This window comes from Cupressus sempervirens, chromosome 5, assembly GCF_028749045.1.
Source record: "Cupressus sempervirens isolate cs-2001-9-10 chromosome 5, ASM2874904v1, whole genome shotgun sequence".
NCBI classification, from domain to species: Eukaryota; Viridiplantae; Streptophyta; class Pinopsida; order Cupressales; family Cupressaceae; genus Cupressus; species Cupressus sempervirens.
The window spans coordinates 394,817,955-394,827,795 of record NC_143122.1 but is presented as its reverse complement, the minus strand read 5'-3'; the positions used below and the strand labels follow the sequence as shown (position 1 = coordinate 394,827,795).

At 34.7% G+C, this 9,841-nt stretch overlaps 1 protein-coding gene across 1 annotated transcript; it reads left to right on the top strand.

The window, feature by feature from the left end:
* Positions 1-2,206: 2,206 nt before the first annotated feature.
* Positions 2,207-8,434, top strand: LOC149556464 (amine oxidase [copper-containing] gamma 1-like). The gene is made up of 5 exons (XM_089830782.1): positions 2,207-3,649; positions 6,345-6,458; positions 6,778-7,227; positions 7,651-7,748; positions 7,992-8,434. Exons 1-5 carry the CDS (start codon positions 2,321-2,323, stop codon positions 8,188-8,190), a joined length of 2,190 nt encoding a protein of 729 aa, XP_089686908.1. The 5' UTR covers positions 2,207-2,320; the 3' UTR covers positions 8,191-8,434.
* Positions 8,435-9,841: the final 1,407 nt, after the last annotated feature.

The window sequence follows — 9,841 nt, the reverse complement described above, 5'->3', positions numbered from 1 at the left end:
CACTAGTTTCTATTTTTAAACCATAAAACATAAAAAAGAAACCCTGAACAATTGTAATCAAACCTAAACATTTTATTTCAAACCCTTTTTGGTAAAAATTGTACCCCTTTTTCAAGGAAAAAATTATAAACCCTAAAATGCCCATTCCTATTGGTTGACATTATTTAAAAGTTTGTAACTTACAATGATTTCTTTTTCGAACATTAAATGTCAAATTGAACCCTAAACAATTTTATAAACCATGAAATAACTAATAAAAATTAAATGGTGAGAAGTCATTTTTTTTTACATTTTATAGAAATATTAAGAATTGCACAAATAACAAAGCCTATAATGTAGGCAAGCAAGGAGGTGGTGAAAATGATCAAGGAGCTACTATAGTTGCTAGTGGTGATTTTGGTAACTGGTCTCTGTTCTGGTGGTGGTTCCGATAACTGGTCTCTGGTCTAGGTTTTTAACTAGTTTTTGATCCTTTTGTTTAAACACTAGGTTCCAAGTCCTTGTAAAACTTGGTTTCATTTTTCGGTCTTATTTTGTGGTTTCAAGTCCCTGTAAAACCTAATTTTGTAACTATTATATTGCAGGTTTCAAGTCTTTGTAAAACCTGGTTGTGCTTACTTGAATATCTTTTGTTTTTTTGTTAAGGGTTTCAAGTCCCTTCAAAACCTATTTTTACCTTAATCTAAAACAAAGCCTATAATGTTTATTTACCCGAACACATATAATTCAAACTCTGGTTTGTGAATTTTAAATCCTATGACCCTAGCTATAATTCAAACCCTAATTTAGATATTTTAGGGGGTTACAATATAGAAAGAAAACTAGGTTTAAGGATGTCATGTTAGGGTTATAAAATAGTTGTATAAGGTTGAAATCTAACATTTAAAGGGTTCAAAGTCCATGTTTAGGGTTTTAAAATAATTGCATAAGATTTCAATTTGACATCATAAGATTAAAATAGAGATCTACATAGTTTCAATTAAACATTTCAGGCTTTCAAAATAGTCATTTTAATTGAATCCATATGACAACTATTGGATTAAAGTTGTACATTGTTATTTGACAATTTTCCTTGCATATTTCACAATATCAAGAGCCCTCCTCATGGTGTAAGCATGGGTGACTATGAAGTTAAAACACAAATAACTTGAGGATATACTTCTGTTGAGATCAATGTAGTAAGAAACCTAATTACGATCATTGAACTTAACTGGGAGTTGATGAAAGTAATTTGAATTTATGCGGTGTATGTGGTTATGAAGAGTGTTGTTGGATGTACATTACAATGATAGGTAAAAAGATGTGTGTTGAATGGCATAATGACTTCTCTTATGAAAATAATGTCACCACTTGAAAATTAAAGGATTGCATCAAGCAAAAATTCAAATTCAAGGATATGCTTTTACTATGTTCCATTTTAGTTTTATAATCTTGTTCTAAAATTGATCAACTAAGAAATTGACAATCTGACAAAGGATGCAAACCAAATAATATAATCTATAATTCTATTATAAGAAAAAAAAATTAAATAGAAAATTTATAAATTAAGCTATTAAGGAATAAAAGAAAAGGAAAAAGAAAGAACCAAGAGAATATGGAAGACAATTTTTTTTATAATAAGTCACGAATAGTTATTCTAAAAGGAAAGATGCAACCATTTATTAAAAATAATTTAATAATATTCAAGATAAGTATAAAAGATAGTTTATTTTTCATCTAAATGCACTTTCACATGGTTAAATTTAAATTTACATTATTTAACAAGGCAATTATTTTAATTATTGAGTTTTATTCAAAGAACTAAACATCTTTAGCAAAGAGTCAAAGGGTGAAGAATATCTATTGTTCTTATGAAGCCAGATTTGATTCTTGATCACTCATTAAAAACTTTTCAATATCACTAAAAGATCAAAGATCCATTGAAAGTTCTTATAAATTTCAATCCAATTCATAATTTTCTTTTATGAATAGATTATTTTCATTAGATTATAATTAAAATTACACTTTAAAAAAGAAGTCATAAAAAAGTCACTTCACAAGGACTACTTTTTCTAAAACCTATCATTAAAAAATAAAATTGGGTTAAGATCAAAGAACACAATATGATGGGCACCCAGTGGTAAAAGTACCAGAACCTGCTTTTTGTAAATTAATTGTTCTTTGTCCGAAGTTCGTGGGCAATCAACTATTACGTTTGATAGATTCCATCTCTACATAGCAATCCCAAGATAAGGGCAGGACAATTACACTCGTAAAACGCAAGAAACTAAGCAGACTTCTGTAACATCGCCTACAGTTCATAAAGCTTTGAGTTTGAGCCATGAATTCTACCTCTAATCTCAGAAATCTTCTCATTCTCATGGCAACCTTGCTGCTCTTGAATTTTCTCAAGGGTTGGGTTCCTTTTACTTTTCTGGAATTCAAGAAACTTGAATTGAATTGTTCTGAATATGGATCATGGTGTAGCTTCAAATACAGCATACATGACAGTACAACTAGGAGCAAAAGTGATGTTTTTTTTAACACAAACAAGCTCAATAAAAAGGATCTTGAGAAAAAAGCTGCAAAACATCCTCTAGATCCTCTTACCATTCAGGAAATAAAAAAGGTCCAGAGCATTCTCAGAAAATTCTCTATTTTAAAACATGGGGAGTTTCCTCTTCATTCTGTAGTCTTAGAAGAACCCTTAAAAGAAGAAGTACTTAATTGGAAAGGAGGGCAAAGCTTTCCTAACAGAAAAGCTTCAGTAATTGCTTTCATTGATGGTGATTCCAACGAACTTGTTATAGACCTAGAATCAGGCGAGATTGTAGCTAATGAAGTCAGTCATAAAAGTGGGTATCCTATTGTAACAATGGAGGAGTTGAAACCAACACTTGGCATTCTTCTAGATGACAAGAAATTTGTAGAAATTGTAACAAAGAGAGGAGTCAATGTTAGTGACCTCATGTGCTCAAATCTTTCTCCAGGTTGGTTTGGTTTGGCTGAAGAAAGCAGGAGAATGGTGAAAATCCAGTGTTATTCAACGGCTGGAACAGCTAATTTCTACATGAGGCCAATCGAGGGTCTCACAGTTGTGATTGATATTGATTCCAAAGAGGTGATCAAAATCATAGATGGTAAGAAATATACAACTGTTCCAAAAGGAGAGGGTACAGATTATAGGCTTTCTGCCCAAAAGTATCACTTGTTACCCCCTTTGAATCCCATTTCCCTTGAGCAGCCCAAAGGGCCAAGCTTTAAAGTTGATGGTCATATGGTCAAGTGGGGATGTTGGGAATTCCATGTTAAACCTGATCCTCGGGCCGGAGTTATAATATCAGAAGCCAAGGTTAAGGATCCAGATAGTGGGAGAATGAGGAGGGTTTTGTACAAGGGTTTCTTATCTGAGTTGTTTGTGCCTTACATGGATGTGAGTGATGGTTGGTATTATAGGACATATATGGATGCAGGTGAATATGGAATTGGAGCATATGCAATGCCTCTTGACCTCCTAAATGATTGTCCAAGGAATGCCTACTACATGGATGGGATCTTTGCTCATGCTGATGGTACACCTTATGTAAGGTCTAATATGATCTGCATCTTTGAGAGGTATGCAGGGGATATTGGATGGCGCCATACAGAATGCCCAATCACAGACATGGAGGTAGCCTAATTGTTTATCCCTAGATCAGTTTTGACTGGTAAAAAAATATTTCAATATGTTTATCCCTTAGTATTTCTCATCCTGATGATGGATTGCTGAGTGTGATTTGAAATGTTGATGAAAAAATCTACACACAATTAAATCCCAGAAATTGTTTGGCATCAATATTTTAATCACACTCTATGATCCATCATCAGAATTGTAGATAGTTAAAGAAAACAATCTTTTTTTTTTATCGGTAATGCAAAGTTTACATCAATAAAGATAAAAAGTACACACACACACACACATATGGCCAATTTGTGACCATGGCTATGCCACTATACCAAAAACTATTTCTACCCATTCAGAATTCCATACAGGAATTTACATATCAATAAGTAGGAGATATTTTCCGTAGCAAGTCAAATTATGGTATTGCTATCAAGATTCAACCATGTAGTTTTTTTGGAGTCAAACTCATTGACCCATATTTCATGAGTAGTGGTTCACATAACCCATCTCTCATGAGAATGAATGGAACACTCAACACACAGTACCATAATTTAACCCCAGACAAAAATCCAGACTGGTGCAGGAGCACCAATCTCCTCTATACAGGGCATCAAACCTTTCCAAGGTATTCATCAAACTACACCCAAGGGTATTCATACCTAAGGGTCATACATAACATTTTCTAGATAGTTTAGTTGCTAATAAAGCCTAAAATGTAAGGCCAAGTCACCATTTGGTGTTTTATAAACCAATGGTTTTGACTATGGTCCATAGGCACATCTTATTCCTAGGTTAGGGTAGGTGTGTCTAAATGTTAGTATTAATAATTTAAGTCCTTTGGATCTGTAGAAAGGTCCTGGTAAGGGAAAAGTGCGCTTAAGGCATACTTTGCAAAAAGTTGCATTTTGCATAAAAAGTTGCTTGACGACTTTTACAAAAAGTTGTCAACTTTTGTAATTCAAACTCCCAATGGTCACAACCCCTTAAATTCAGTTGGAATAGTTGGGAAATGTCTTCATATAGCCCTTACAGGCGGATGGAAGACAAAGAATTGTACTTGAACATTTTCATCAATAAAAATCCCTAATTTTCTTTGTAAAACGCTGCAATTCAATAGTGTACAGACTGGCACATGTGAATATTTGTCTCATTTGGATCCTTGGTTGAGTTAGAAGAACAATGCACTTGATCTGAGGCCTTCAAGTTTCCTGAATCAAAAGATATTGGAGGATCTCTGACTGGTGCACCAAATTGTTGTTTCAATTGGCAGTTTTTACCAAAATGTCCTAACTTGCAATTCCACCCTTGGAATTCCTGGTTTCTCTGGTGAATGCAAGTTAGGACCATGTACTTCAAGATTCCAAAAGCTTGGAACATGGGGATTGGATCTACTATTTTTGTACTCAAGCCCTAGGCCAAACATCTCTATGTGTTTGGTAATGTCTAGAGTGAATTGAAGTAGCAGTAGCACTTCCGGGGTGGATAAAACCAAACTAATGGTGGATTGTGGTCTCATATTGATCCCTTCAAGTAAGCCAGAGTGTCTGGTAGCCTAAGCAATTGTTTGGTTAGTAACTACTTTGTAAACCTAGTCATTATGCCTAAATGTTGAAAGTTGCTGCATTTTTGGTAAGGGAGTCACCTAATAAGTCTGGAATCTGAAAGTTTGGGATATAAAACTTTGTCCAAAAGGTTATCCATATACGTGATTTTTTTTCTGGATCCTTTGGAACATTTTCAAACTAAATCCCTTTTTCCTTGTTGATAGGGCTAATTGGGGCTCCTAGGCCTAATAGGCAATATTGCAATTTTTGGTCTTTGGGAACAAGATAGTCTAGCCAAACCCACCAGTTTGAGTTTGTTGGATGATAAGGAACCTTTCCACTCCCCTATAACCTCATAGGTTCCATTCTCAAGGAAAAACCTACTATTTAGAGATTTTGTGCTTAAGGACCTAGTTGTGCAACTTTGGGTACCTAGGTCATGTTTGTGAGTAAGTGTGTTGTAAAGGTGTAGAGCCCTCCCTTGACTCTACTCTGGAGTGTTTGAAGTGTAGCAAGTTTTTGTTTAAGGGGGAGCTCTGCATCACAGACCATGCCAAAACCTCAGATTTTCTTGAACCAGGCAGCAGCCTCCTCAAGGGTGAGATTGGGGATCCCATCATCTCCCCTAGAAATAGATGCAGAGCCACCAGCCCTCCCAGTTGCACCTCCAGCATCCACTTCAAGTTCTGCCAGCAGTGATACATCCACGCCCTCCATCACACCACCACACTCCACACCAGAGCCACAGCAACCCTTCACTCCATCCCTATGATGCTTCATTGGGATTTGCCTTCGTACCAGTGGACAACCATCCTCACCAATCAGTGCAGAGGACTTCACTGGAGCTGTCCACCCATATGGGCCACTGGTAAGTGAACCTCTGCTGGAGCGCTTGAAGACCATACCAGAAGGGGCTGCATTTTGCCTAAACCACCACCAATCAACCTCCATGGGCGTTGCCCCAAGAAAACAATCTAATTTGAAAACAACAATAAGTACTCTTTTATTGTTTGGATTTTTCCTGCATTCTTCATTGTGGCAATGCTAATAATTTCTTCAACAAGGTGGAGTTTCCTTCTTTGGCTTGAGGTAGAGAGTATTTAAAGAACCTTATGTTTTTATCTAAATTGGCAATTTTGAAATTCATTATGGTGCAGATTAGAGAGGTGAGACCAAAGGTGACCTTAGTAGTTCGTATGGTTGCAAATCTTGGGAACTATGATTATATTTTGGATTGGGAATTTCAGACAGATGGTCTAATCAGAGTCAAGGTATGCAAGTTGGATTTCTTTTCATATGGTGTTATACACTGACTGGATTTTAATCAAAGTTCATATTGTGTAGTATGACAAACCATAATTTGTAGATTTTTGTTTCTGGATTTGCTTGTGTATAATTTTTTGCCATTTGGTATCAATGTCTCAGATCACTCTCCTTGATCCATCATCAGGATGAGAGAATGCAAGAATTTACCGTTCTATTCTTGCATCAAAAAATTATACCAAATCAAATCCAAGAACAAAAATCTACATTTCAAATGGAACGATCGTAGAAATCTGATAATGTTAAACCATAATTTCTTGGATACAGACGGAGCTAACAGGGATTTTGATGGTCAAAGGAACAAACTGCAAGAATGTCAGCCAGATCAGTTCCAAAGTTGATGTCCATGGAACTTTTCTTGCTGAGAACACAATTGGTGTTATCCATGACCATTTCCTGACATTCTACTTGGATATGGATATTGATGGTAGAGAAAACTCCTTTGTTCAGGTGAAGATGGTGAAGCATAGGGTGAAGGATGGGTCAACTCCAAGGAAAAGTTTATGGACAGCAGAGAGACACATTGCTGAAACAGAGAAGGATGCTCAAATTAAGCTGAACCTCTGTCATCCATCCGAGTTTCACATTATCAATCCATCCAGGAAGACAAAGATAGGAAATCCAGTTGGATACAAAATTGTCACTGGGGGCACAGCTGCAAGCTTGCTTGATCACAATGATCCTCCTCAACTCCGAGGGGCATTCACGAACAATCAGGTCCGTATCAGATTTTGAATTTTTTTTTTAATGCCACAGGATTTGTTTTGTATCCAGAGCTATGAACCAAGGAAGTCACAAACAGCGGACTCAAACCTACAAACACATCGGATTAGCGAAGGCAGAGCCATGTGATCACATGGACCAACATAAGTTTAAACCTTAGTAATCAAAACAACTACACTACCATTCAACCAACACACTATAAAATGAAATCAATATCAGAAATTTTAATTTCATCTGTTATTTATTTCTGAGATTCATTTTTAAGATGGTGTATGTGGGCAAAACCAAAATGAGCACTGTAGTTGGCCATGCCTATTTTTGTCCATTGTTTCTTTTGAAGGTTATTTAGAATCAAAACTAAACATTAAGTCAGCATCTATTTCGCTTGATGGCGCTGAACAGTTTGTCATGTATTAGATATGGATCACTCCATACAATCGTAGTGAGGAGTGGGCTGGTGGGCTGTATTCTTATCAAAGCAAAGGTGATGATACTCTGGCTGTGTGGTCTAACAGGTAAGTTTGGATACCATGAAATTCATACATTTTCAGCGAGTTTTTCATGGACACAAACAGATAAATTTGTTTCTATAGATTGAATTGCATTGAATTAGTATCTATAAATTGATCTTACTCAAATCTCAGAAGTAAGAATCACTTTCCCTAAATTTCTAGTAAGTTTTAATAACCAAACTTATCAGATCCAATTTATCAAAAAGACCGAGTCCTTTTTGAAGTTCTTATGATTTTGTATTTCAGGGACCGCCCAATTGAGAAAAAGGACATTGTACTCTGGTACACAATGGGCTTCCATCATCTTCCTTGCCAAGAGGACTACCCAATCATGCCAACAGTCTCTTCTGCTTTTGAACTGAAGCCGACAAACTTCTTCGATAGCAATCCAATTATGAAGACTGCACCCATGTCTCAGAAGGACCTTCCAAGGTGTTCAATGTGAGCTCCATGGACATTTTCACCCTCTCAGAGTTGTGTATTGTTGTAGCAGTTCACGTTTGTCAAAAAAAAAAAACAAAAAACAAAAATCTTTTATAGCCTACACAGTTTACAAATAGCTTACAGTAACTTAAGACTACGTCAATGAACATTTCACATTGTTCATAAAGGTTTTGTAAGAATTATAGAAATAAGGATGGTAAAATAAGATTATTTCTGATTTGATAAATAAAGGTATTTTGAACTTACATTTTAGATCTTTTAAAATGAACACTTTAAGCAATAAATTAATATCGACATGCTAATAAAATGTCACACAATTTTCAATCTACAATCCAAACTTCCTTAAGAATAAGAAATTGTGATAGATTAATAAATATTTCAAAGTCAGATTAGATTATCTTCCACAAACTTTGATGTTGGACTACTTGATTAAGAATGGAAATAAACTAGCTTATATATACTCTTATATATATAATCGTAATGATTTTTTTTGTGTTGGATACGATTTGAATTAAAATAGGTGTCTCGAGAAGGATGACTCTGAGCATTATATATATATATATATATATATATATATATATATATATATATATATATATATATATATATATATATATATATATATATATATATATATAAGCTAGTAGTAGTCGCCGCGCATATGAAAGATATGATAATATTTTTTATTTAAAATATTTTAATTTATATATATTTGTATAGAAGTATTTTTCTAATTTTCTATTTTTAATAAAGTTAGTATCGATTTATTTGTTTATTTTTATGGTTAGGGTTAGAGTAAGAGTTAGGGTTAGGGTTAGGGTTAGGATTAGGGATAGAGTTAGAGTTGTGGTTAGGATCCACATGAGGGTTACTGTTAGAATTAGAAATAGAGTTAGAGTTAGAGTTAGATTTGGGGTTAGGGTTAGGGTTATACTTAGGGTTAGGGTTATTAATAGGGTTAGAGTTGGGGTTTGAGTTAAAGTTAGAGTTAGAATTAGTGCTAGAGTTAGGGTTAGAATTAGGGTTAGGGTTAGAGGCAAGGTTAGCATTAGGGCTACAGTTAAAGTTTGGATTAGCATTAGGGTTGTATATACTCATTATATACTTATATACTTTTATATAGTTGAAATAAACAGGAACTTTGTTATGAAATTGGATGTTAAATTATTCTCATACATAGATTAAGGGAGAATTATATCTCATATTACAATTATTTAGTTAAAGTAAATTGACAAAATTGGAAGATATGAATTCACTACATGGAGAACATTTCTCCATAATGATGTAAGTACATGACATATTCTTCAGAGATAAAATTTGTATTGCGACCTTTGTTTATTAATTGATCACAGTACACTTCTTTCATCATGGATGGAAACACGTCTACTACTTTGCAGATGCATTATGGAAAAATCTCACAACATCTTCCATCTCAATTATCTCAACTTCTTGTACATCATCAATTGCCAGAGCTGCATTCTCAAGAGCTATGGCATAGTTATACAAGACTCTTTAATTATCCGCTTGCACCTATCAAACTTTCTCAAAAAAATGGTTGGAGCTTGTGGAAGCTGTTGGGCTCATGTCAACGATCCTTGATTCTTTGTCAAAAGGTGCCATTGCTGAAAGAAAATATGATATAAATTTAAAAT

Bases quoted from the DNA above. Each gene is read 5' to 3' on its own strand.
- LOC149556464 (XM_089830782.1), top strand. From the start codon at position 2,321: ATGAATTCTACCTCTAATCTCAGAAATCTTCTCATTCTCATGGCAACC. The intron at 3,650-6,344 runs GTAGCCTAATTG...ATTATGGTGCAG, and splicing joins GCCCAATCACAGACATGGAG to ATTAGAGAGGTGAGACCAAA. The intron at 6,459-6,777 runs GTATGCAAGTTG...TCTTGGATACAG, and splicing joins ATGGTCTAATCAGAGTCAAG to ACGGAGCTAACAGGGATTTT.